At 50.9% G+C, this 26,925-nt stretch overlaps 2 protein-coding genes across 2 annotated transcripts in view; both read left to right on the plus strand.

Moving 5' to 3' along the window:
• Window positions 1–15,065, plus strand: part of ttc27 (tetratricopeptide repeat domain 27) — a 102,395-nt gene extending 87,330 nt beyond the window's left edge. Inside the window, exons 16-19 of the mRNA XM_064318121.1 lie at window positions 5,495–5,660; window positions 12,187–12,319; window positions 14,134–14,234; window positions 14,756–15,065. Of these exons, the coding sequence (XP_064174191.1) occupies window positions 5,495–5,660; window positions 12,187–12,319; window positions 14,134–14,234; window positions 14,756–14,875 (520 nt within the window). The 3' untranslated portion in view covers window positions 14,876–15,065. The remainder of the gene's footprint in view (window positions 1–5,494; window positions 5,661–12,186; window positions 12,320–14,133; window positions 14,235–14,755) is intronic.
• A 5,144-nt stretch (window positions 15,066–20,209) lies between these two features.
• The window catches only part of LOC135245203 (latent-transforming growth factor beta-binding protein 1-like), a 51,803-nt gene continuing 45,087 nt past the window's right edge, over window positions 20,210–26,925 (plus strand). The window contains exons 1-2 of the mRNA XM_064318122.1: window positions 20,210–20,984; window positions 22,160–22,230. Of these exons, the coding sequence (XP_064174192.1) occupies window positions 20,638–20,984; window positions 22,160–22,230 (418 nt within the window). The 5' untranslated portion in view covers window positions 20,210–20,637. The remainder of the gene's footprint in view (window positions 20,985–22,159; window positions 22,231–26,925) is intronic.

Consider the following 26,925-nt stretch of genomic DNA (forward strand, 5'->3'; position numbering starts at 1 on the left):
CTCGTGCAAAATGCCTGATCAAATAAATGCTAATTAAATAATAAAGGGCTGATGAAATAATTAAGAGCAAGAGCTGACACAAAAATCCCTAAATGGCCTGATCCCCGTGTGCACCTCAGCAGAAAGACCCCCTTTCCCAAATTTCAGTGCAACGTGTCGCCTCTGTGTGTGGCTCCGGGGGCACCGGACCGGGGTAGAGGGGTTACTGCGAGGGGTCAAGCGCTTGATTTGTGTTTCGGGCTTCTGTTTTTCTAAAGGGGGGGGGGGGGAGGCAGTTTTGGGGGTTTTACTTTCGTGTAAACGGTGGGCCCTGACTTGCGCCTCAGCCTGGACCCTTCGCCGTAAAGCTTTCGCTGGGCCCGCCGTCCGTCCGTCCGCCCGTAAATCTTTTTGGCGGGAAATGGCGGAACGGCGATCCCGGCCCCTGCCAGTTTGAGGGCTCCCCACCCTCCCCTGATTATTTTAGCTGTTTTCGCAGAGTCGCGAGGGAGGGGGCCCTTAATTGCTGGCCGTCTCGGGTTCTGTTGCCGGGCAGAAGAGCCCCCCGTGCCGCGCAGCGCGGCGTTACGTAAGCGCCGTGCAGCCGCCCCCCGCCCCGCCGAGCCCCTTTCACACCCCCGTCCTGTCAGCCTGGGCTCGAAGGGCCTCTCTGGTGGAGCGGCTGTGTGTGTAACCCCTGTCTCCCTCTGCGCTGGAAGTCTTGAGCGAAGACTGTTAGCACGCGACTACCACGCGGCTAACGCGACCGTTAGCACGCGGCTAACGCGACTGTTAGCACGCGGCTAACGCGACTGTTAGCACGAGGCTAACGCGACTGTTAGCATGCGGCTAACGCGACTGTTAGCATGCGGCTAACGCGACTGTTAGCATGCGGCTAACGCGACTGTTAGCACGCGGCTAACGCGACAGTTAGCACGCGGCTAACGCGACTGTTAGCACGCGGCTAACGCGACTGTTAGCACGCGACTACCACATGGCTAACGCGACTACTACTCGGCTAAAGCTACTGTTAGCACGCGGCTAACGCGACTGTTAGCACGCGCAAGGGCTTCCTCCGCGCCGCTCCCCAAAGCCTGCCGGACGGGGACAGAGACAGTGACGGGGTCAGGGTGAGTAGTTTGGGGTGAATGCTTTGTTATTGTTTTCATTTTTTGTGTTTTCTCTAGGAAACAAAAACTTTCCGGTCGAGATGGTGAATGTGCATTTAAAAGTTGTTTGCGGGGGGGTGCCCAGTATTTCAGCATTTAAGCTTCTTCCTTCCTGCGAATAGGAGTGAGCAGCCTCTATCCTTGAATGCAAATTAAGGACGAAAAATGAAAATAAGAATGTCGGTCTAGAACTTTCTGACAGGTTCTGAAGGATTTTTTATTTTGTTATTTACTTATTTTTTAAACTGGATCGAATGAGAATGAGATGATGAGTAGTGTATTCTACTTTTTCCTTGGGCAAGTGGAATTGGCATTTTACAGATGGCTGGCCTCCAGAATCGGGCTACCCTTGCAGGCCAAGGGAGGGGGGGGGGGGGGGACTCCTTCTCCCTTTCCTTACCACCACCCCCCCCCCCCACCCCCTGCTGGTGTTAATTTGCCCCGTGGAATACCCCGAAAGGAAGCGCCTGTCTGTTTGCGCCCCCTGATATACTCTCTCAGGTTGCCCCCGCAGTAAAAGCAGAGTTTGTTTTCCATATAACTTCCCTCAACGGCCCGCTGGTTCTCGATGACGCTGGAAGCTGAGAGACGCACCGCTAGCTGCCCCAGTTTGCTAGCATCTCACCGCTAGCGCTGCATCTTAAAGAGACGGGAGAGAAAATGGCGATTCGGGGGAAGAGCTGTCACAGCCTTTCATGGCGATGATTGAGGTCTCCATCGCGGGGGGAAAGGCGCCGTCCAGTTTAACAGAGACGTGAGGGATGCCAGGGATGGGGTGTTGTGGGGTGGGGGGGGGGGAGAGGCTGATACTTTTACTGATCTGCGTCAGTCACTCGCTTGCGCTGTCACTCACTCGTGAGGCGGGCGGGGGGGGGGCGGGCTGGCTGGCTGTCTCCCAAATCAAACCTCCCCCCGGTGCAAGCGAGATGGAACTCCGCCAACCCCTCCCCCCCCCACTCTCTCTGCCCCGCGTCTCCTGCGTGGCACCTGTCAGGATTTGGATACTTCTGGAAGACAGACCTTCCAGCGAGGGTGGGGTGGGGATGGGGCAATGGGTGGAGGGCGGAGGGCACCGGTAAATGGGGCACATCTGCCCAGACGTTGCAGAGCCCCAGACCCATGGAATGTGGAGGACAGGGATGGGGCAGGGGGGTGATGGGGGGTCATATTGGACACGGGCGCCTGCTGTGTAAGATCGGGGGGGAGGGTGCGGGGGAAACATCTGGCGGGTCTTGGCCCGGCGCACGCCTGGGTGCCATGGAAACGCCCTCGACGCCGGAGAGCTGCCGCGTGGCACCAGGCCCGGGCGCGCTCCTGCGTGGCACGCTGGCGTTAGCGGAGTACCCGGGCTCAACTGTGCAGAGGGGCCGACCGCGGGGCTGCTGGGGCTTTGGGGGCGGGTGGGGGGTGTGAAGGTTGTGTATGTTGTGATAGGAGTGGGGGGGGGCGTTTGTCACGGTCACCGTGGCGATCAGTTACTGGTTCTACAGGAAACCGGACACCCTGGCGTGACCCCTCTCTCCCTGTGTGCCCCCCCCCCCCCCCAGCTCGGTGTGTGGTTCTCTCTGGGCTGTGCCTACCTCGCGCTGGAGGGCTACGAGGGCGCCGCCAGGGCCTTCCAGAGATGCGTGGGGCTGGAGCCGGACGTAAGTCACGCCGCCGCCGCCGCCGCCGTCTGCTGCCCTCCTTCTGGGGGTGGGGGGCTGGGGGGGTGAGGGCGAGGGGGCGCGAGGGTGACCAACGCCACGGAAGGCTCCCGTGACGCGCTGCTGTGGAATGTGGCGGTAACGCAAGACGCAGCCCCTTTCCCTGGCCACGCCCCCTTCCCCTGGCCCCTCCCCCTTCTCTCTGATTTAAGGGGATGTCACGGCTAGGGGGATGTGGGGAAATGGCACACCCCCCTCCACCCCTGCTTACCTCCTCAGTGAAGTTACTCAGAGTAGAACCATCCGGAACTGCTTCCCCACGGGCTCCTGCCGTGTTACTCACCCAATCAGTAACGGGAGCTGCTGGCGGGCTCATGACCGGAATGCTGAACACATGGCAGGCTGTGGGCATCGCTCTCTTTCTCTTCTCTCAGTCTCTCTTTTCCTCTGTCTCTCTCTCTCTGTCTCTCTCTGTCTCTCTCTCTCCCTCTGTCTCTCTCTCTCTGTCTCTCTGGTCTCTGTCTCTGTTTCTCTCTCACTTCTCTTTTTCCTCTGTCTCTCTTTCTCTGTGCTGTCCGTGTCTCTCTCTCTCTCTCTGCTTCTATCTCTCTCTCTCTCTCTCTCTGTCATGTCTCTGTCTACTCTCTGTCTGTCACTCTCCTCTGTCTGTCTCGTCTCTCTCTCTCCGCTCTCCTGTTCTCCTCTCTCTACTCTGTCTGTCTCTGCTCCTCCTCATCTCTCTCTCTCTCTCTCCTCTGTCTGTCTGTCTCTGTCTCTCTCTCTCTCTCTCTGTCTGTCTCTGTCTCTCTCTCTGTCTGTCTCTCTCTGTCTGTCTCTCTCTCTCTCTCTCTCTCTCTGTCTCTGTCTCTCTCTCTCTCTTTTCCTTACCCCCATTTCCCTCTCTCACACTCAGATTCGTATTAAAATTCAGGTGCGCTTCATTGGCATGACCTCACATAGGCGTGCTTTAGTAGTGCCAAAGCAGCCATTTACATAAAATATAAACCAAAATGGTCAATGAATACCAACTTTGTTGGAGGTGGTCATGTGACTTAAGTAATGATTATGTCACTACTCTCTCTGCGGTTACTTCTCTCTCTGTCTCCCTCCACCCTCTCCCTCTCCCCCCCTCTCTCGTCCCCCCCTCCATCTCTTCTCTTCCCCTGCCTCTCTTGATCCCCTCCCCTTTCTCTCATTTTTATGGTGCGCTCTGGGTAGGAGAGTAATATTTGTATTGTAGTCCTTTTATAGGCCTCCCCTTCAGTTTAATAAGTTATACAGCACGTATGTGCACTATTTCCAGCAGAACTAGTGCTCTCTCTTGTTATGGGTAGCTGATCTAAAACCACTGCATGCTCGTTTGCTTGTGCAAGAAAATAAATAAAAACATAAAATTCTGTCCATTCCTGCAGAACGCTGAAGCCTGGAACAACCTCTCCACCGCCTACATCCGACTGCAGCAGAAGTGAGTGGCGTCCCTGCCTCCTGATTGGCTGCGGAATGAGTGGGGGGCGGGTCTGGGCGGGGATAAGGAAGTTTGAATCCGCTTGCGTCGTTGCTGTTGGGCTCGCAAGGTAACCCAAGCAGCCAGTAGAGTGTCTCTGTGTTTTTACACCCCGCCCCCCCCCCCCGCCCCTGCGCCCCCTCCTCTGGTCTGCTGAAGGGATGTGGAATTAGCAGTTTTGGGAGGGGCGAGGGTCGCTGTTGGGGTTAGACACAGGTGCACGGGGTGTACGCTTGATAAAAGATTTGGGAGTCAGGAGAGCTGGTGGATCTGATTCCGTCCCACACATGGGATTTTGTTCTTCTCAAGCGCTGCAGGAGAAACACTCAGAATTCCTCATTGGGCACGTAAATATAAAGGCACCCACCTGCATTTGCTGGTGGACCCCCCCCCCCCTTCATCCTCCCCCCCCCGCCCATGCCCTCCCTGCATTAACAACACTCACTAGGCACAAGTTTATTAGAACCATCCCACAAAACAGTTGTTTTTTTTGTTTTTTTTTTTTGCCAGGTTTGGTTATTTCCCCTGAAAACAGGAGGAGCTTCCTGGCAGGGATCTTACTCCAGACTCTTGTCATGTTTTTTTTTTTTTTTTTTTTATTCCGGGAAACTGGCCCCTCGGATCCGTTCAAATCATCTAGGTGCTTTCAAGCCTGAAATTAAACTGGGAGCTCCCATTAAAACCCTGTTAGCGCTGCTAATTCTGCCGCTGCCTCTCTCCGAAGGGTCCCCGAGCAGGTGTTCTGTGCTCAGGTAGCGCTGAGGGGGCTGCAGGGGGGATGTCAGGGATGTTTTAGCCTGACTGCGTTAAGAGGTGATTTTTATGAGGGAAGGGGAAAAAAAAAAAAAAACGTGTGTGGAGAAAAAGGTACGGTCCAACACGTCAGATATTCACGAGACAGCGTCGTGTGGGCCCTTCGCCAGACGTTTCCCCCCCCCCCCCCCCGAGGTTTACGGTGTATTTAAATACAAACTGACTTTTTTTCGAACAGGAAAAATGTTAACTAAGTTTCAGGCTTCAGTTAAGACGCAAGTCTAGTGAGGATCGCTGATGTAAACCACCGGCAAACTTTTAAAGGACTGCCCTGGGGCCCTTTAAGACTGTTGTGATTATCTTGCTCTGAGTGGTTTTTAACCGCAAGAGGGGTTATCGTTTTTCGTCTATTACCCCCCCCCCCCTCCCCCCCTCCCAAACAGGAACAAGGCCTTCCGCACCCTGCAGGAGGCGCTCAAGTGTAACTACGAGCACTGGCAGATCTGGGAGAACTTCATCGTCGTCTGCATCGACGTCGGCCAGTTCGGCGAGGCCATCAAGGCCTACCACCGGCTCCTGGACCTGCGGGACAAGTACAAGGACGTGGAGGTGAGCCTCCTGCTCTCTATATCCCCCGAGCGGGGGGGGGGTGAGGGGGGAGGAAAGAGGTTTTTTTTTTTAACTAAGATTTGCAGCTGTAGGTCAGACGCAGCGTTTAGATGTTTGTGACTTTTTGGGGCCTGATTGGCCAGACGGGGAGGAGGCGTGAGGCTGAGACTCCGCTCTCCTGCGCGTTAACGGAGTTTAGCATGCAGGACCCCGAGTGCGTCTCTTTCATTGCCTGTTTTTTTTAATTAGCTTTGTGAGTCAGCAGGGGCTTCGCTTAAAAACGTCTTATTTTCTCTTCTCCCCCCCCCCCCCGTTTCCCTTTTTTTCTCTCTCTCTCTCCCTCCCTTTGCTCAATGGATTCGTTTTATGCTCGGCAAGAAGCAAGTTCATCAATTAGGATTTAAGTTGTTAAAAAAAAAAAAAAAAAAAAGTACGCAAGTTGAAGAAGGTCAAAACTCTGCACCTCTCTATCGCATTGGCTGTTTACGTTCCCATAATTGGGGTTTGAGAACAACGTTCTTAGCTCTGTCAGTCGTGGGGGGGGTGGGGGGGGTGTGCAGTTTTTTTAGTCAGAAACTTGCTCAGCTCTGAGTTTCGTATTAAGGGCTGGAACTATGCGGGTCAGGATGACTGAAAGTAATGGGCTTAATGCTGGACTCCCACACAATGCACTTTTCCCCAAGGAGGCTATTTTTGAGGCTGACACTGAGATCCCCAAATCGGTTTTGTGGAAAAAAAAAAAGAAGAAATTCCACAGCTGAGGAATGTGAGCTCGCCTCCCCCAGTTTTTTAACTATGAATGACACCATATTCTTGGATTGCTGTTTACATTACTTTGATTTTTTCTTTTGGGGGGTGGGTGGGGTGGGGGGGGTGGGTGGGTGTATTTAGAGGGGGTTTCGTCATTCCTCCCCAGTTTTTGTTTTATCTAATTTTAGCCGCGTCTGGCCTTGTTTTTGAGTCTATTCTGTGCGGTTTTCTTGCCCTTCCCGATTGACCCTTCTCTTGCTTTTTTCATCGTTTACTTCACATTTCCCAGACTGCTTTCTGTAACCTTCTGGGGGAAAAAAAAGACAGCTTCCGAGTGCAAGTCCCCCACAATGCACTGCTTCACTTCACATTTCCCAGCTTTCTTTAACCTTCGGAAACTGATCTGGTGGGGAAAAAAAGCCGCTTCCAAGTGCAAGTCCCCCATAATGCACTGCTTCACTTCACATTTCCCAGCTTTCTGTAACCTTCTGAAACTGGTCTGGGGGAAAAAAAATCAGCTTTCTAGTGCAAGTCCCCCATAATGCACTGCTTCCTGGAGACGGCTAGTGCAGTGCAGAAGGCCCTGACTCTGGAATTCCTCCTATCCTGGGCTATAATGCATGATGTGCCCTCTGGTTTCCCACAACCCCCTGGGGCTTCATGAGAATTCAAAAGCCCCCTCAGAGAACACAAGGCAATATACGGCCAATTTCTCTACCCTTGGGTCCAAAAAAAATATAAATAGAAATAAGGCGCATTCTAAATGGCTGAAATTATCCCTCTTCAGTCCGGTATCAACCTCTGACACTTTTTCCAATCTTATCCCCCTGGGCGGATGTTAATTTTCCTCCCAATTTCACGCTATAACTGGATCCAGGAGGACTGTCATCGACAGATCCGTTCAGTTTCCCTAAGATGTCACTCGCGGCCGTGAAAGCCTTCGCGTCTCAAGCGCCGCTATTTATAGGTTTTTTTAATTCGCTTTCCTTTTCTTCGTCGTGCGGATCAGTCGGAAGAATCGGGGCCACGTCCCTCCGAGCCGAAATTACCTGGAGCCGATTTGGCACCCGGCGTGGACAGAGTTGTCAGTCGATATTAAAGCGTTCGGGGGCGACAGAGTGGCAACGCAAACCCCCCCCCCCCGCCGGCTACCCGGCTAGCGTACGTGACAAATCGGATCAGCCCCCCTTTACGAAAGCTAGCGGGAATAAAAATAAAATGGAAATGTAAGAAGAGAAAAAAAAGGAAATGAAAAAATTTGAAGGCTCTGAACATGGCTTTGTTAACTGTGCGTTTGAGGATCTTTGGCACCTAGGGTTTGCTTCAGTCTTAATAGATGCGATTTTATGAGGTGGTGAGGAAAGAGGACGTTCTGGTGCGGAGTGCGGACCACACACAGTCAAAGGGCCGGGGGGGGGGGCAGCTGGCCATACACATGAACTACTCAGAATGGAATCCTCTCTCCTGACTGAGGATTCTCAGCTGCACCTGTGACCTGGCTGTAGTCACAAAGCCCCCATGCACCCCCCCCCCCCCCCCGCCCCCTCCTTTTGGACAGCAGAGTCTCCTGTTTAAAAAAAAAAAACAACGAAAACCTGCGCCTCTGTGAAAGCTGGCTGGTTTCGGCATCGCCCCAAACGGCCGTGTTGCTGGCCCTGGGTGTACCGGGCTGTCCAGGTGCTGACTGGCAGGAGGGTTAGGGTTAGGGTTGGGTTAGGGTTAGGGTTAGGTAGGGTTAGGGTTAGGGTTAGGTTAGGTTAGGGTTGGGTTAGGGTTAGGGTTGTTTCCTCTCTCCTGGCTCTCCTGCAGCAGGTCTCAGGGGCTCCTCATAGGCCGCAGGTGACAGGTCGTTTTTTCATTTGGTGAAAAATCCCAGTACCCCTATAAGCCGAGAGTTGGGGGGGTGGGGGGGGGAAAGGTATGTTTCCAAGGAAGGAAGTCTGCTGTTTTTTTAATAGTTTTTTTTTTTACCTCAGAGACAGCAAGCTAAGAGACTGGAGGAGTCACCCACCCCCCCCCCCCTTTACCTTTGTCATGTGGGAGTAGACCTCCCAGCAGAACACCCCTCTCTGTTATTGGAAGCTCTTTGGTATTCAGGTCTGCAGAGTCCACTTCTCTCTGTCTCTCTCAGCTCTGTGCAGTTGGGCCTCTATGAGCACTCTACTGCTCACAAATGACCTTATCTATCTCTCTCTCTCTCTCTCTCTCTCTCTCTCTCTCTCCCCCCCTCTCTCTCTCTCTCTCTCTCCCCCTCTCTCTCCTCTCCCCTCTCTCTCTCCTCTCCCTCTCCCTCCTCTCTCTCCTCTCTCCCTCCTCTCTCTCTCTCCCTCTCCCTCTCTCTCTCTCTTCCTTCTCCCCTCTCTCTCTCTCTCTCCCTCCTCTCTCTCTCTCTCCTCTCTCCCTCTCTCTCTCCCTCTCCCTCTCCCCCCCATCTCTTTTTCTTAAAAACTGGCGGAAAGTCACCTACACACTTAAAGAAGTTATGACATCACCCCGCAGCTCCCTCTTAAGCTCGCGTCTAGCTGAAATGAGAATTCGTTAGCCAAAGACCGGGGACATTGAGGAGTTTCTTTTGTCAGGTCTTCAGGGCTAAAGGTGCTCGTTAAAAACGGTCATTTACCTACCTCGCCCGCTGCAGACATGGATTCATTAAGCCTGTGTTCCCTCTGTTCTTTTTAGATTCTCTCAGCACTGTTTTAGCACAGATTCTGTATTTTTTTATAACTATATAGAATAATAACTATGTGCTCGGTTGTTATTAACCAGGACAGTCTGTTCTTTTATGGACGGCAGCGGATCCATTCCAGTCCCTGTGATTCGGTAAGGTTCCAGTAAGCGTCCCTTCTGGGGTGATTTACTCAGTGTCTGCCGTCCAGGTACGCAGGTGACTGAGTGTTAGTGGGGCTGTGGGGGGAGGGGGGGTGAGAAGGTGACTGTGAGTGTTAGTGGGGGTGTGGAGAGGAGGAGGTGACTGTGAGTGTTAGTGGGGCTGTGGAGCGGAGGAGGTGACTGTGAGAGTGTTAGTGGGGCTGTGGAGCTGAGGAGGTGCGCTCCTCTCTCCCCCTGCAGACCTCCTCTCTCTCCCCCCGCAGCTGAATCAGGTGCAGCTGTGCCTGGAGAATTCCCCCCTCTAACAGCCGAAACGCCCAGGACGGGGCCGCCCGCAGGCACCTGCATCTCTGACTGCTGGGCCTAACGAGCCGCACGCTATTTACACCCCGGCTTCAAAGGGACCGGGCCCCCGCTGCCTTCTGGGAACCAGGCCCCCCCACGGACACACACACGCGCGCACACACGCACACACATTCTCACACACACACACACACACACACATTCTCACACACACACACACACACACTCTCACACACACGCACACACACTCTCACACTCACACACACCACACACACCACATACACCACACACTCACACACACTCTCACACTCACACACACTCTCACACTCACACACACACGCACTCTCACACACGCACTCACATTCTCACACACACACACACGCGCACACATTCTCACACACACACACACACACACACACACACCACACCCCCCCCCCCCCCCCCCAGTGGCTCCTCCCCCAGGCTCCTCCGTGCGCGAGCATTCCGAGCCGCCGCGCGTGATGACATCATAAATAGCATTCCGCCGGCCTGACAGGAAGGGGCTCGGCCACGCCGGGGGGCTCTTCCTCGGTTTTAGTGCTGCGCCCGCAGAGCCCTCCGGGACGTCTCCCTATGACATCATCTCCGTCTTCCCGGCCTTGCTTTATGGAACACACATGTGCCCGTCCCGTCCTGTCCCCTCCCGTCCGGGACCGTCCCCCATCCCCGTCCCACGTCTTGTTTCTCAGCTGCTGAGACGAAATTTTAACGCCACCGACCGCCGTGCCTGTTGGAAGCTGTTGTTGCGTCTACCCCTTTAAAAAAAAAAAAAAAAAAAAAAAAAAAAAAACGAAAATGAGAAGAAAGCTTTGAAATCCTGCGCCGGCTTTACCCAGAGCTGGGCCCAGCTGTGACTGCGCTCTTTTAACTGCGCTGTGAGCCGCGCGCGGCTTTGCGCAGCTACTCATTTGGTAATTGCACGGCATTCTAAACGAACGCTAAACAGTCATTTCGAGCGTTTAGCAGTCGCTGCCGCTCGGCCCCGCCCCCTCAGCGAAGGAGAGAGAGAGGGGGCAGATGTTCCTGCGACAGCGGCGTGAAATCGAAACTCTGAAACCGAAAAAAAGGCAACTTTTAACGGAAGCGTGTCCTCCTCTCCCTGTCCCGTCGAATGAGAGTCGGGGACTTGAGTCTAAATGGTGTCCAGTGGAGCGTTGAGAGGCAGCATTAGAGCCAATCAGTGGTGGGAGAGAGTTTTCGGCAGGAGCCAATGGGGTGAGAGGCCATAGCGGCAGGTAGCGAATGGAAAGAGGGGCATGTAGATGAAAGGGGGTGTGGGGGGGGGTGGGGGGGTTGGGCTCTGGCTTGTTGAGGAAGGGGCTGGTGGACGCGTCTGTTTCATCTTAATTTTATTGTTCTGTAGCTGAATCAGTGTGGAGAGAATGCGAGGAATTGCCACGGCCCAGTCTGGATTCAATAAAATGGTAAATGGAACTGCATTTATATAGCGCTTTTATCCAAAGCGCTTTACAATTGATGCCTCTCATTCACCAGAGCGGTTAGGGGTTAGGTGTCTTGCTCAGGGACACTTCGACATGCCCAGGGTAGGGGATCGAACTGGCAACCCTCCGACTGCCAGACAATCGGTCTTACCTCCTGAGCTATGTAGTCGCCCCCATAAGCAACCATGGTCAGCGCGTACTCTTAATCATAACGATTAGTTTAGTGAAATATGTGAAAAGGGGGGAATTAAAATGCACATTGTGTGAGGGGACATTTTGTCATGGGCCTTGTGTCTGGTGTTTGATGAGCTATTTGCAGGATCATTAATAACTAATAGCCGGCCGTAGCCGGCGTGCGTTTGATTCATTTCTTGTCATCGCGCGTGCCGGCGAATGATGGATTGCTTCCGCGTATTAGCAGCGCACGTAACAGGGGTGTTGATAAGGCTGTTTCTTAATCGTGGTTTTAGAGCGTGAGTTTCAACCTCGGGACTTCAGTGTTGACGTGTCATTTTTTTTTTACCCTCTGCCAACTTCTTGCACAGATTTTACCCCCTGGCACGTCAGTGTGAGCCTCAGCAGTTAGCCGTAGCTTGGCAGTGTTTTTGCCCAAATGCTTCTCCGTAAGTTTGAGAAATTGCCTTTTGGAGTTGCAGAATTGTGTTTTCCTGAGCGTTTTATGGTCTTCATGGGTTGTGTAGGTGATTTGTCTGAATGGACACATGGTCTGTAAGCTGAAGAGGTTGTATGTTAAACAGTGAGGGCATCCTGCATTGTTTTTAGATGTAGAAAGCTCCAGATTGAATGGTTTTCTTGTTCACTCAGGGTTTAGCGTGTGTATTGCTTTTCTGCATAAAAATGTATTTTTTGAGTTCCTAAAACAACATTTGTTCATTTTTGAATATATATGGCCTCTTGTATGGCATCCTCCTTTTTAGGAAATGGAAAAGCGGGAGCTGAATTAAAGATGATGTCATCTCCTGACGGCTGAGGCCCTGAATGTTCCTTAGATCATTCCCCTTAGGGCGAGGGCAGTTTCGTTTGGGGGTGAATGGGTTCATCTTCATTCATTGTGAGCACTGTCCTCTCTGTGTGTGTGTGTGTGTGTTTGTCTGTCGGTTTGTGTGGTTGTGTGTGTCTGTGTGTGTGTGTCTGTTGTGTGTGTGTGTGTGTGTGTTCCCCAGGCGCTGCAGTTCTTGGCTAAGGCCCATCGCTGTGAGACTCAGGCCAGTGGCTGGGAGAAGGACCCGGGGAGCTTCAGGGAGGTGGTGAAGAGGGCCGTGGACCTGGCCAATGGTGAGCGTCCCCACAAACCATGTCACATGTACACACACGAGCACACATACGCACGCACACACACACATATACACACATATACACACACGCACACACACACACACACGCACACACATGTTCCCTACGGAGTGTGCACCGTGTTACATGTCATAAGATGCTAAGCGTGCTGGGAGGGAGGCTGGTGCTTCCAGGGCCCAGTGTTGTGAGGAGGATGATGGATTGAAGGTGGGAGAAAACGGCAAACGAGTTCCATTCCTCAGGGCCCCTCCGCTCAGCTCTGACGGGCGGGGGGGGCGGGGGGGAGGGGGGGTGCACGGTGATACAGGAGCGCGTCCAATGAGAGCGCCCTGTAAAGTTGTTAATCTCCAGGATCGCCTGGTGTTTCATTACCAAGGACGAGGTGTTGAATTAAACATCAGAGCAGGGGGGCTGGGCCACGGGGGGTGGGGGGGGTGGGGGCGGTGGAGGAATCGCAAAGAGCACCGCCGCCGAGCCTGGCTTCCACCGGCGGCGGCATCGGCATCGCCACGGCGACTGATCAGCACCCGGGTCACATATGCACCCTCCCCAATCCCAACCCCCCACCGCGGCCCCCGCTGCCTCCCTCTCCGTCCCATTACACACGCGGGACGCTCGGGGGCGAGTCCCGCCACCCCCGCCACCCTTTGTCCTTCACGAAAACGGGAAGGCGCCGTCGATCTTAATGATTTATAAAGCGGGCCGAGCCTCGCTAATGTATCGGAACTTACACATCTCCCCCCACCCCGTCCCCCCAACCCTTCTCCCCACCTTACCCCCCCTTCTCCCATTCATTCGCTACTTTGCTGTAATCCCCTGATGGTGGTGGTTGGTGAATCCAGGTTGTCAGGATTGGGGGGGTGGGGGTGGCTGGGGAGGGGGCATGGGGGGGGGGGGGGGCTCGTCCATAAATCATCGCTCCCCGACCTTTCCTGCTCGTGAGGTCGGCAGACGACGCCACGCCCGCGTGCGGCTTTGAGGGGTGTGGGGGGGGTGTGGGGGGGGGCGGGACGCCACCACGCCCGTTTGCCCTGCGCCCTGCGCCCTGCGCGGGGGCCGTGGAACAGGGGCTCCCTGTACCCGCCACGCTCCCCTCTGAGAACGACCTGTACTGCCCTCTCAGGAAGGGATGATGGAGCCGTTATGACTTTTCACATCGCACAATATGATCAGCCTCTTCAAATTCACTTCACCTTTTTGGTTTTTTATTTGTTTACTATTCCTGACTGATTCACCTGAATCTTATCATGTGAAAAATGGGTTTTGATATTTCCAGGTTACCCTTCTGCAGGGCAGTAGTGGGCTCAGGCCTGCCTGTGGGATCTTGCTCCGGTCGTATGACGGTGTAATTGCGTTCGTTAATGTACCCGGTGCAGTGTAGTGTATGCGCTCCAGAGACGCTGCGTTTCGTGTGCTGCTGTCGCTGTAAAGTAAGGGAAAGCGTCCGGCTGAGAAATGTCAGCATTGACTCCTGAACCTCTTCTACTTATTACATATTTTTGATTTATGACAATCTCGCTCTGTCTCTTTCCTCCTTCCTCCTGTCTCCCTTCTCTCCCTCTCTCGCTCTCTTTTTCACTCCCCTTCCCTCCCTCTCTCTCTCTCTTCCACCCTCCCTCCCTCTCCCTCTCCCCCCTCCCTCTCTCTCTCCCCCTCCCCCCTCCCCCCCCTCTCCCTCCCTCTCTCCATCTCTTCCACCCTCCCTCCCTCTCCCTCTCCCCTCTCCCCCCTCTCTCCCCCTCTCTCTCTCCCTCCCTCTCTCTCTCCCCCTCTCCCCCCCTCCCTCCCTCTCTCAGTCACTCTCAGCTGCAGCAGAGGTAAGGCCAGCCCCCAGGAGGCGCTGCAGATGCTGTCCTCCACTCGCCTTAGCCTCCGAAGTCTGGCCACCAAAGCCAAGGTGAGCTCCTCTGCCCCCCCCCCACCCCCTCCTGCCTCCCCCCACCTCCCCCCTCCACTGCCCCAGTGCCTCTGTAGCCCCAACCCCCCCCCCCCGCCTCTGCAGGCCCCCCAGAACACAGTCACTGTCAGACTTTGAGTGAAGTGTCTTAACTTGAGCCAGCAACCCTTCGGTTAACAATGATAAACAGCTTTGTGCGTTCTTCTGTCTGCATTATATTGTGGAGTCATTCAGTTATAAATGCACAGAGTCAACTGTGGACACTTGCCGTTTTTGGCTGGACCGCAACAGCGGGGCCAGCCCTGCAAACGTGTATGTCTGTGACTGAGTGAGTGATGAAGTTACACCATTGGTCGGCTGGGTCACGTGCGTTAGGTCCAGCCACATACTAGGTTTTAACCTGGTCTTGTTTTTTCTGCTTTGCTAAAAAAGAAAAAAAAAAGAAAAATGGTGACCCGTGGTGTTTGCTCCTTTAAGAGACTGTGTTACTAAGCCATTGCTGTCCGTCTCACGCCGCTTAGCAACTGCACACCGACGTTGCCACGGGGGAGCTCCATGGCGACCTGGCCGATGATGTCAGAACCCTGGAGCAGCTGATCGCAGAGATGCAGGAGCTGGGCACTCAGCTGCGCAGCCAGTGAAGGGGAGAGACGCGGCGGGGCGGCGCAGGAAAGGGTTAATTAAACAGACCCAGACCTCCTGCGGGAAACGCGGACTGAGCTGCACACAGTGACCGTGTGCCCAACACGCGACACAGAAACTGTCCTTTTTTATAATGCGTTCTTATGTGATCTCATGTATTAAATACATACCCAGAAAAGCCTAACAAAAGCGGGATAAATTTCTTGTTGTGGATGTACTTGTTCGCAGAACGCACGCACACACAAGAAAACACACGAAAATGTTGAAATCAGGCTTTTGGAAATTGTGTGCGTAGTGTAAAAACTGGTTGAATATTACATTTAGTTTCCAAAGAGACACCTTGTGGACGCGGTGTGATTTTTATTGTATACTTTGAATCCAAAAATAACCAGACATGTAAAGCGTTTGGAAAAACGTATGTGTATTAAAAAAAAAACATTTAAGAAGGCCATGTGACAATATAAAAAGAGCAAGGAAAGAAGTCCAATCAGGATTTTATATATATATATATGTAAAAATAGGGGACAAACAAGTTAAATGTGAACTTTGTGAACTTTGTGTAATTTAGAGCTAGCGTTTTCGCAAGGCAGTACTGGAGCTATGCTCAATCAATCCCCATGACAACAATAGCACTCATTGGACAGATTCCTTATTCTGCCAAATTCACAATGCAAAGCAGCCAATCTAGCTAACTAGCTAAGCTGACCTGATTTCACTGATGGTGTAAAAAAGGTAATTGTATTTAAAATAGGTAAATAATCAATTTGTCTGGTTTAAGAAATACAAATGCTTGGTAATTCTGTTCCTTTCTCGATAATGATGAAGAATGTTCTAAAATGGAAAAAAATATGAATTGATGCATCAGATCATAAGAATATCACATTTCGCTTGGTTTCAGCACCTTATTACAAAAACAATGTCATTTAACTATTAATAACACTGAGTGTTGGCTTTTTATTACACCTTTATAAAGGGTTATTACCTGCTGTTATAGAGCAGAGAGGGCTTTGGAGACCCAGAGGAGACTCGGCCCGAGTGAGCGGAGAGGCTTCCTCTCTCAGCGAGGGCGCGGGTTTGAGCTCGCCGGCACGCCGATCCCTTTCCTGAGCGATGGAGTCTCCTCCGTTACTAGTGCCACCACCGCCCCCTCTCTTGAAGAACGTTAAAAAAAAGGGGGGGGTTGGGGACTGATGGGGGGGACTTCTGGGCGGTGACGCGGTGGCCATGTTCCCGCCCGCGCTGCGAGGCGTTTTGGTCACCATGGCGACGTCCGGCCGCGAAAGCGCCATTCGCCTGCGACGGACTTTGGCGGGGTGTGGGGCAGCCCTGACACCGCCTGCCCCCGTGGCCCTGACGGAAGGTTCCAGAATGCCCCCCCCCCCTTCCCCCCTTCCCCAGGGTCCTTTCCCTTCCTCCCCCCCTCCCCCCCCCTTAAAGAAGTTGACCTCTGGGACTCCTGTTTTATTGCGCTTGTTTTCGTTTTATTTTATTTTTTTGGAGAGATTGTGTTTTTTTGCTGGTGGGGGGGGGGGGGGGGGGGGCTCTAGGTTTGGATGAGGATCTCTAAATGTTGCTTTTTAGGGGTTTAACGATGTACTACACAGGCACAGCGCAGTGACCTTTGAGGCCATGAACCTTATTTATAGAAAAAATGAGCTGTTTTAAAATCCCATTCCAACCACTCCATTTTACAATGTGCTGTGTTTTAGATTTACGAAAATGATTTTTGAAATGTGTGCAAGTTCTCTCCGCAAATGGTGCCTTTTTTCTAATAAAATGATCGCATTTGAGGTTTCCTTGCAAGTTTGGCCACCGAAAGTAATTTATGTTTAAAATTATATCGCATATATGAAAGCTTTTAATTTAAATAAGTGGTATGTTCATAATAATTGGCGCGATTACAAGAACAAATAAAACCCACCGCGTGTAACTCAGCACTCGTTAAATGATGATGGTGAGAGGGAAAAAATTTTAGCTAAAAGAGGGAAGTTGCTTAAAGCTCTCGAGTAGTCTCTCTCCCATTCTCATTGCATCCTCTTTTTATACTTCCAAATTCCAGATTCTAATTAGCATAACTCTTCAGCATGATGGGAGAACTAATTATTGTGATCAGCTGGTTTAGTGCATGGTGCTGGAGCAAATGCATGGTCAGTCTTTTTTACTCTTTGAAGCCGGGTTACCCACCTCTGTTCCAAACAAGTCCGTCTTCAAAGTCATGCCGGAGGACGGGTTTGCTGAAAATTGGGCAAGAAGGGTACAGGATGTGTATCAAATTGAGCCTCAGAACGCCATTGTTTATTTTTTGTTGTAATGCACATCGTTCTTCCTCGTTTTCCTAGTGCCCCTTAATCCCCAGGGGAACTGTGAGGAAATTGCCACAGACTCCGCTGGCTTGTATCAGACCCTGGGTGAAATACGTATTTGTTTTTGGATTCAAATACTTTTCTACGCTTCACTGATCTTGTCTGTTGTATTGGAACCAATGAAATACTCTCAAAATGGGTAGACTTCGCCTTCTGATCATATTGGCAGGCTCAGTTACACCAGGCAAGATCAATAGAGCACAGAAAAGTATTTTGACCCAGGTGTGGTTTGTAAACTGGTGACTGGTGGTGTGTTTTCGGGTGCAGTTTTACAAGGGTGTCGTCACATTGTCACAGAGGTCCTCCGGAATGTCACGGGGGGTGAGGGGGGGGGGGTGAACGAGAGGTCAACGTTGCCAAATTTCACGTCCCAGCCTCTGCAGAGGGTGCTTTTTATCCTTTAATTCATTTAACCAGGTATGTCAACTGTCAACTCTTGCACTGACGACCTGGAAAAATCAAAGAGGACAATACAAGAGATTGTGTAGCCAATCAGATGTAAAGGATGATTAGGCGGTTACATGCAGACAGCCAGTTTTTTGTGGGAATTTGGCCAGGATACCAAATAAGGCCCCTACTCTCGACTGTGTAAAATGTCAGAAAGGGGTTTTCAGCTTTTTTGGGTTTCCATACAGTTCGTAGTTTGCTGTAGAACTGTTCTCTGTCCCCCCGGCTAGCTTTCGCTTCACCCTTCCGTCTGTTTCGGAGACCCGTCGGGCGCACTCCAGCCCCCCAGCCTGAGACATGCAGAGCAGAGCCGTTCCAGGAAATGGCGGTCTCCAGACCTGAACGCTCACGCATGTTGGGGGGGGGGGGGTGGGGGTGTGACTTCGTACACCCCGCCGCGCTCCTCCTCATAATGCCCGCACACATACTGCGATGGACAAGCGTCAGAGCCAGGGGAAAATCACCCCCAAGAGGGCCGTCTGAATAAACTTGGGGGGGGGGGGGGTAGAGAGCAGAGAGCTCACGTCAGTCCAGCCCGGGTTAATACCCCCCTCAGCTCCCCCCCACAACCCACCTTTCTTCTTTTTGCGTCAGCAGACTGGGTCTGGGCTCCCATTCCCCAGACCCCTCTGCCTGGTTCCCGCTCTGTGCCCCCCCCCCCCCCCCCCCCCCCAATTGACAAATACCTCCAAATGTCACTTTCCCCTCCATTTCACTCTCTGTCTGTAAATGAATCAGTCTCAGCAATCCTGTGGCCAGCACGGTGCTGCTTGTATTAGTTGATACTGGACACCATTCGCGTGCACGCAAGATGGTTTTCTTCGCAAGGGGCTGCCAGGCGATTTGTACCCTTCCTGTACACATCTCAGTGTCGTCTCAAATTCCTTATATGTTCAAAAAAAAAAAAATCCTTGCAGACTGTGCTCTTGAATTTTTCCTTTAAAACCTTTTTTTTTTTTTTTTTTTAAACAGCTGCCTGGTATGCAGCTGGAATGCAGCCTGAAGCTGAATCTCAATTTTTTTTCCCCCTGTTACTGTGTATTCTGAACGTATCTTGCGTTATTTAAAAAGAAGATAACACGCCAACATTGCACATGCACATGAGGATAATTCTCTTGTAATAAGCGTTTCCTGCGCATAACCCCAAGTTGTCGGAAACCCATGGTTTGGACTTGGTCGTATTTCCCCAGATTAAGTGTTTTTTTTTGTTGTTTTTTTTCGTTGGTGAGTCATGTTGGTGAAAGCAGGCTCCCTCTTTTTAATGGGCGACCACAGAATGCCTCGCAGCTGTCTGTCACGCCGCTAAGCTGTCCCGGAGTCCCTTATTTACCGCTGAATCACTGCTCCTGATTTCGTCTCATTAGCGTGATGTCTTAAAAAGCTCATTATGTCACTCTCTTCCACATGGCTTGTTAGTTTCAGATACGGAGGGGGGGGGGGGGGGGGTGGGGGTAGGGTAGGGTAGGGTGGTGTTGGAGAATGTGCTTGTGTGTCAAAAGCATTTGTACCCCACCCCCCCACACCCCTTTTCCATTGAGGAAGAAATCTGCGGTATCTATTAATACATTTTAGCCTCCGGTATGTAGCAGAGGAACACCTGCAACAAGGTAAGGACAAACTGTGGTTTAGAAGGACCCCCTGTTTCTCACGAAAAGTGTGCCTTTTACCGTAAGGCTTTAGCTGAATGGACCTGCACTGGTGCCAGGGGTCGCAGTATTGAAAGTTACGTAATGACTCATTGCTGAGCAATTTACTCAGGATCTACTGGTAGCTGCAGTGCAATGTAGGGCGGGGGGTGGGGGACTGATTTATTAAAGTAAGATGAGTCTGTCGTAGCGGAACAAAAACAATGCGAGCGCTTCAATCGAGTATTAATATGACTTTTTGAACAAACAATCATGATTCCCGTTGGATGAACAGTCATGGTCACAGGATAAATGTAACCTGCTTTTAAAAATTGACAGTTTATCTAGGTCTAGTTCACATTTGAATGTAATGAATCTGATTTAAACTTAAGGAATTACTTTTTAAGCAGAGATTTATATGAAAAATTCAAGAATGACCGCATGCACTTCAAATAATTAAAGAGTGGGCTTGTGAGTGGTGATGTGCATACTAAATTAAAGGTAATACACTGATAATAAAAGTCAGTCCTATTTGCCCATTGTTCTCCGAGATCAAGTCATTTATAGCTGTCCGAGATTATTAACCATGTTGTCTCTAGGAAATCGGAGGTGTTTTGACAGCGCGCGTTCTCTCCCTGAAGTAATACGTGCGTTGTTTTGTTAAAATAAAAGCAGTTTATACACAGCAGCTTGTGCAACAAGACGAGGTAGAAACAAATACCAGCCGACTTCTTTTTTTTTCCACTGCACAGAGTGGACTGCCCCTGTGGCCCATCGTTACTAAACTCCCTCGCACTCTAAAGTTAAACTTCAGGGTTCAGCCTCGCATGTGTGTTCCAATAAGCGTCCCATTCCTGACGTCATGTCTGCTGGAGATTGGCTGTTCCGTTCTGACACTAACTCCTGCCCTTACTCAGTGAAACTTTTTAAAGAGTTTTCGATCCTCTTTGCGAAGCTAAAGTACCGCACAGTCGAAGCTAGAGCAGCTGTAACATCTGCTGTTCACCCTCCCCGAACCCCGTTTTGTGATAAAGCTGTGCGTTTTTTTAATCGGTAAAGTTTTGTTTTCTTTGCTTTCGTATTTTATTGGACACGACTTAAGTGTTGCTGATAGTTTGTTTGTTTTTTTGTTTGAAGTCGCCGAATAAATGAATACGCTCAGGGACTCGGCGATTGAACGTTTTCACTTGCGATAAATTATCATTTTTACAGATTTTCTGTTAAGGACAGCGCACGAGAAGCAAACATCTGGATTTCGGCAAGGAAGTAGCTGCTGTTTTTGTACAGTTTGAGCCTTTGAAGTATTTCCTAAAAGCGGGGTACTGGATGGATATGGCTTGGATCACATGGAACCTTTTACTTTCCATAGGTTTTTTCGTTTCACCAGCGTTCACGGCCAGGGAGCAAAGTGGATTTAGGAGATATTACGTGTTGCAGCCGGGACCAAGCGGTACGGATAGGGTGCACGTGAGTTCGATTTCATCCCGCAGTGGGTCCGTGGGACAGCCTCACTCGTATAATGTGGAACTCAGGACCAGCTACGGTGGCCAAGTTCGGAATCGTAGGATGGGGACGCAAGCGAACCCAAGCTTGCCGCTTCGCCAGGATACGCAGATCACACAGCAACAGAAGCAACCGATTCGGCACACAAGTCATCAAATCAAAATTTCGGGGTAAGAAGACGTGGAAACGCTTCTGTGTGTTTGCGCACTATTGGACCTTAAAACATATAGTGGGACTCATAGCTGCGAGACATTTGTGTATTTTTTGGTATTGCATACTGGGACACTAATTTAATACAGTTTGCTACTTGGATATCACTTGTTTCTGTGTTGAAACAACATACATGTGTTGGGGGGAAAAATTTACCTTGAACTTAATCATTGGCTTGTAAAATTAACTTGGGCAACCGTTTCCAAGAGTTACCGGTTTGTGGAAATGCGGTTGCATGAAGCAGTTATTATATTAAACATGGCCATCATGCTAAATCAGAATAAAGACATCAAAGCTTATACTACACTCTGTAGCATCAAAGAAAACAGTCTAAACATAAATTATGGTTAAATTATTGGTCATTACATGGTTTGTGATCTGTTTCTTTGCCCAAAAAAATATACATGCATTTATTAACCTCTTTTAACATTGTTATTGCCAGTGTGGTGTAATGAAGAACAGAAATTTTAGCAGTGTCTTTTAACCACTTTTCCCCCAACACGAGTACTAAATTGCAATCCTGTGTCTAATATGCCATAATTGGTCCTTCGGTTCAAGTCTCCGGTTACAGAAGCTTTCATGAAGATGCCGTGTTGCTTCATGTACAAGTCTATGAATTGCAACCAGTCCCCAATATTGCCCAGTTACAAGAGTCATATTACCCAAAAGTTAACTACAACCACCTCCCCCCACCCCCCCCCCCCCCCCACCCCCCAGCTCTCCCTTGGGTCCCGAGAACAGAGCTCAAAGGGCCCCATTCGCACAGCTTCGGAAGTGTTGTCACAAATTCCCATAATTCCCGGCTGCAGCTGGGGGGCACTCAAAATGAGCTCCTTCTCTTGCCTCCTTCCGTGACGGAGCGAAACAAGGAAAGCCCCCTGAAGGGTGACCGGGGGGGGGTGGAGAAGGGCGAGCGGGTGGGGTGTTAATTAGGCGTTAGTTGCGGTATAGACCAGCGCCGCTGTCACGGCAGCACATGCGTGACCCCGCATGTCCGTGTCCCTGTCCGTGTGCGTGTCCGTGTCCGTGTCTGTTTCCGTGTCTGTGTCCGTGTCCGTGTCTGTGTCCGTGTCTGTTTCCGTGGCGACGCTCTCGTCTCCGGAGTGACTTGACTCCTGTCCCGGTGTCGTTGCAGGGTGAACGTCTGCGGGGGGCAGTGCTGTCAGGGATGGAGCAAAGCTCCGGGATCCCAGAGGTGCACGAAACGTGAGTATGCCGCACGCGCCGTGTGTGTGTGTGTGTGTGTGTGTGTGTGTGTGTCTCTATAAGCTGTGTGCTGTCGCACGCAAACCGCAAACCGCAAACCGCGGACGCGTGTGTGCTGTCCACAGTTAGGACAGGCGATTGGGCCGCCTGCGTTTTGTAACTTGGGGGTTGCTGGCTTGAATCCCAAGGTTGAGGCACCGCCGTTCCACCCAGAGCACAGTATACTTTGACATTAGCTGAAATTGTTTCGGTGAATGTTTAAAAAAAAAAAAAAAAGTAAGTTGTCTGTGTCACTCTGGATTGGAGTGTCTGTGAAATGCTTAAATGCGACACACACACACTCACACACACACACAGCTGTGCTTATGCTTTTAGGTATACCCCAACTGCCTTCAAATGTGGGGGGAAACTGGGTTTGGGGGGGGGGGGGCACTGTACTTCTGTGTCGTTGTGGAGGCTGCTAAAGCTGTGTACTGTAGATATCCAGTGAAATTGAATTTTCAACTGTGGGAACTGGACTCAATGAATATTTAAAATGAGAGAATGGTACGCCTCCTTGGATCTGATTTCCTGTGAATATGACTTTTGCATGTGTATACTTTCTCCCCAAAGAGCATTTTTTTATAGTGCTTAATTTGCCATTTAAATTTGGATGCTCACTCTGATAAAGCCATCCTAAGACCGATGGGATTTGTTTTGTTATTTGCATTTTGCAGTTCGCAGTTTTGTGCAATCTGACAGATGAGTCTGGAGCGTGTTTCATAATCAGATGATTACTGCGGTAGGCCGGCTCGTGGTAACGCACTATTTGTCCCCTTGCGTTCATGTTCTTCAAACTTACCCAATGGAAACAGAAACTGGAGCTGAGCAGTGTCAGTGATGTGGTTAGCATTAGCCCACGCAGCCAGGCTTGTAATTCATTCATTCATTCACTGTAATGGGACCTAATCCCACCGCGCACTGTTGCACACGCACTGTGGGCAAATTTAAAAAAGTTCCATTCCAACGTTAGGCCTGACAGATGTGTGAATGGCACTTTTTTTTTATTGGTTTAAAAAAAAAAAAAACTAGCGTCTGGCGGTAGCTGTAGCCCCCCCCCCCCCTCCAGCGAGCGATGACAAACCCGTTGGGGGCAGGGGAGTGGTGGAGCCGCTCAGGACTTCTGCACAGTCAGAAATTCAGGAACGGGTTCGACGCGTGTGCGATTTTCACTTTGGCCGGGGAGGAGAAGTGCTTTCTTATTCACCGCGAGTCCTGCCAGCGTATTATATAAGAGACAGACAGCCCTCCACGTTACGTCTGATAGACCTCCTGGGAATAGAGGAGGGGGGGGCTACATTTTTCGTCTAGGACTGTTATTTCATATGTTTAATGGGTACAAATTTACCCCAGCTCCACCCCCCCCAAACACTCTTCTTTCATGTGAGCCAGGTGTTGAGTGGGCTTTTTGTGTTACTGGTGGTCGGGGCCACTGAACGTTTCTCTCCCCTATCCTTGTTCTTACCCATGAGTCTCCCTGGCCCCATGGCTCTCTGGGATATGTTTGAATGGGCTAAGTTTTCTCGGAGGACCTTCCATCTTTATCCCCTTTGTGTTCTCTCTGTCCCCGTTCCCCTGGTTTGTCCATGTGTGCATTCAGTTTAGAGAGGGCAAGGGGTGTTTTTTTGTTTGTTTTTGGGGTGTTTTTTTTGGGGGGGGGGGGCAAAGAAATGCTTTGCCGGCCTAGGATAGGAACACATTTCCGTTATGCCCTCAGCGTTGGTGTCTTTGTATTTTGGGTGTTGACCTCGTCCCGTCTGATGAGGTGATCGTGCTCACGGACTTCAGCTGGACGAGAAGAGGAACACACATTTGCATTTTTTGTACGCAGGGAAGTCCTCAAAAAAAAAAAAAAGGCAAAATTTGCCCTCCATACAAACGGTTAATCACAACGTCACAATTCAACAGAAGGGTCTTTGTGGCCCCCTGCCCCGCATTGAGGCCGTGCTTCAATGGAGACACGAGAGATCTGCTCTCCTCTTTAATTTGGGGCTTGTTGATCCTTCAAAGTCAACTGGAAGTCAGTCGGGAGACCTGCAATAGCAGCCCTGCTGTATTCGGCTACCTTAACAACCACCGACACCGTGCCTTCCTTCCCGTGTTCAGAAAACACCACGCTCTCCGCACTGTGAAAAGTGATGCTTTGGGCCTTTGGAAAGGGTGGTTCATGACAAACGTATGCTTATTAACGGTAAACTGGACATTACGCCGACCGTACCAGTAAAACCATGACTCCAGCCAAGACGGTCACAAGTATGAAAAAATATCATTGCTGTTGTTGTATTGACTCGTTTTCTTGCATGGAGCACCACGAGCGGTGTGTACGTGACGTAGAAATATTAACGGCGTTGCGTTTCGCGAGACAGATGTTTGTAGGCCTTTTAGGCTAATTTATGGCGGCGGCCGCGGTAAAATGACAGCTCTCTCTCTCTTGTTTTGACACTCGATCGCCCGAATGCTTCCGAGCTTGCTCGCCGTGTCACGGGCGCCTGATGGATGGTCGACGGCGAAGCAGGACGCGTACGCTTTAGATTTTTTTTCCATCAATTTTATAGTGCATAACTTTCCTTTATGAGAAATTGTGATTGTCGCTCACTCCTTGCGCAGGAGTCTGTTAGGGGCCTTTATGGATGGCTCTCTCTCTCGCCCGATATATCTAAGCCTGAGTTCCTTTTTTTTTTTTCTTCCCTTCTTCTTTTTCTTTTTTAGGGATCGGTCTTTTGCTTTCTCCACCTTTCTTGTCACGGAAGACAGACTGGGCTGTAAATTCGCGGGCTTAAATGTTTAATGGAGTTTGATTTCCAACCACCCCTACCCCCCCCCCCCCCAAAACCCCCTCTTACACTGAAAAGCCTTAACAAAAGGTTCCTTAATAGAAATAAATTCAGTTTGTTCTGGCACGGGTTTACACGTGACCACTGCCCCCCCAACCCCAACACCCCCCCCCCCCCCCCCCACGCCGTACACATAAAGCTCTCTTTCAGTCTGTCAATCAAACCCGTTTTTAATTTCGTCAGGGGTTGGGATTGTGGAACCCTGAAACTCTTTTTTCCACACAAGGATGAGGCCTTAGCCCTTGGACGTGTGCCACAGCAAGCTGGTTATGACACAAGCTGGGCACCATTTTGGCTCTTTAACAAAATGAAAAGAAAAGTGTCTCATTAATATTAAAAAAACATACTTCTTTATAGTTTCCAACCTAAAATTATAGTTTTATCATGTGAGGTTTTAGAAATGAATCTTATTGGCAGTTGTGCTATGTAAGATATTACTGTACATTAAATTTGTGAAAAAGACAAAATGGTAATTTGGACACGTTACATGGCACTGGTGATCGTCATGGCGATGAGCAATTAGGAAAATGTTATACTTTAAAATGGCAGCATAATGGGTCTAATAACCACAAAGTAGACCCTCCCCCCAAAGTTGAACATTGTTATGAAACTGGAAATATGTGCTTTGGGATGCTGTCAAGAGTTCTGAACAGAACAATGTTTTGGTATCTCAAACGGACCGAATCGCAAGCCACTCCTCCTGGAGGATATTTAGGGAAAGAAAATACTTCTTTGGCTTCGAGGGACAACGGCAGACGAGTATGTGCGATTATGTCTCGCGAATATCCCGGGGAAAGACGGAATACATTTTGTGCTAATTTGACTGCAGTTACGAGGAAGCGTTTGAGGTATTTCACGCTTTTTAGACCCTGGGGGGGGGGTGACAAGCGCTAATTGAATTTCAGGGTGGAACGGTGAGTTTTTCTGGTGAGTTTTTGCTGAGCTGTGGGGAAGAAAAAAAAAAAAGGTGCGCACCGTCGCCATGGAAACCATCAAGCCGGTTCCCGGTGCCCCGGGCCCCCACTGTAGCTGTACTGGAATTTTGGAAGGAGCTGTCCCGAGTGTGGAGGTGGTTGGCAATCACACGCGCTGTAAACATGCCCAGGCTCTCTCTCTCTCTCTCTCATTCTCTCTCTCTCCCTCTCTCTCTCTGTTTCTCTCTCCCCCTCTCTGTCATTCTCTCTCTCTCTGTTTCTCTCTCCCTCTCTCTGTCATTCTCTCCCCCTCACCCTCTCTCTCTCTCCCTCTACGTCTCTCTTTCTCTGTCTTTCTCTCTCTCTCCCTCTCTGTCTCTCTGTCTTTCTCTTTCTCTCTCTCCCTGTCTGTCTCTCTGTCTTTCTCTTTCTCTCTCTCCCTTTCTCTCTTTCTCTCTCTCCCCCGCTCTCTTTCTCTTTCTTACGCGCATCAAACCCAAGGCAGGCACCGGCGGCCAGACAAAACAGAGCATGAAAATATTCCCCTGGCTTCCTGACGGCCGCACGCCGCACGCGCAAGCAGAGCGGGGGAAATGTGTTCCTGAGGTCTCTCTCTCTCTCTCTCTCTCTCTCTCTCTCTCTCTCTCTCTCTGAGCGCAGCTAGTGCGCGCAAGCGGAGAGTCCTCCCGGCCATAGATTCGGGGAGAGGCTGAGGACCCCGGGGGCACGTCCTCCGCCCCGCGCGGGCTTTAAAAAGCACCGGCTCGAGGCCCCCTTCAGACCGGCTGCCGTGACGACGGCCTCGCCGAGAGGCCTCTGTGTGGCCCCCTTTTGAAGTCTGAGAACTGTGCCCGTCGAACTTTAACGAGCGCGCCCCTCTCTGCAGACCAGCTGAGCGCTGTGGGCTT

This window comes from Anguilla rostrata, chromosome 18 (genome assembly GCF_018555375.3).
Source record: "Anguilla rostrata isolate EN2019 chromosome 18, ASM1855537v3, whole genome shotgun sequence".
NCBI lineage: Eukaryota > Metazoa > Chordata > Actinopteri > Anguilliformes > Anguillidae > Anguilla > Anguilla rostrata.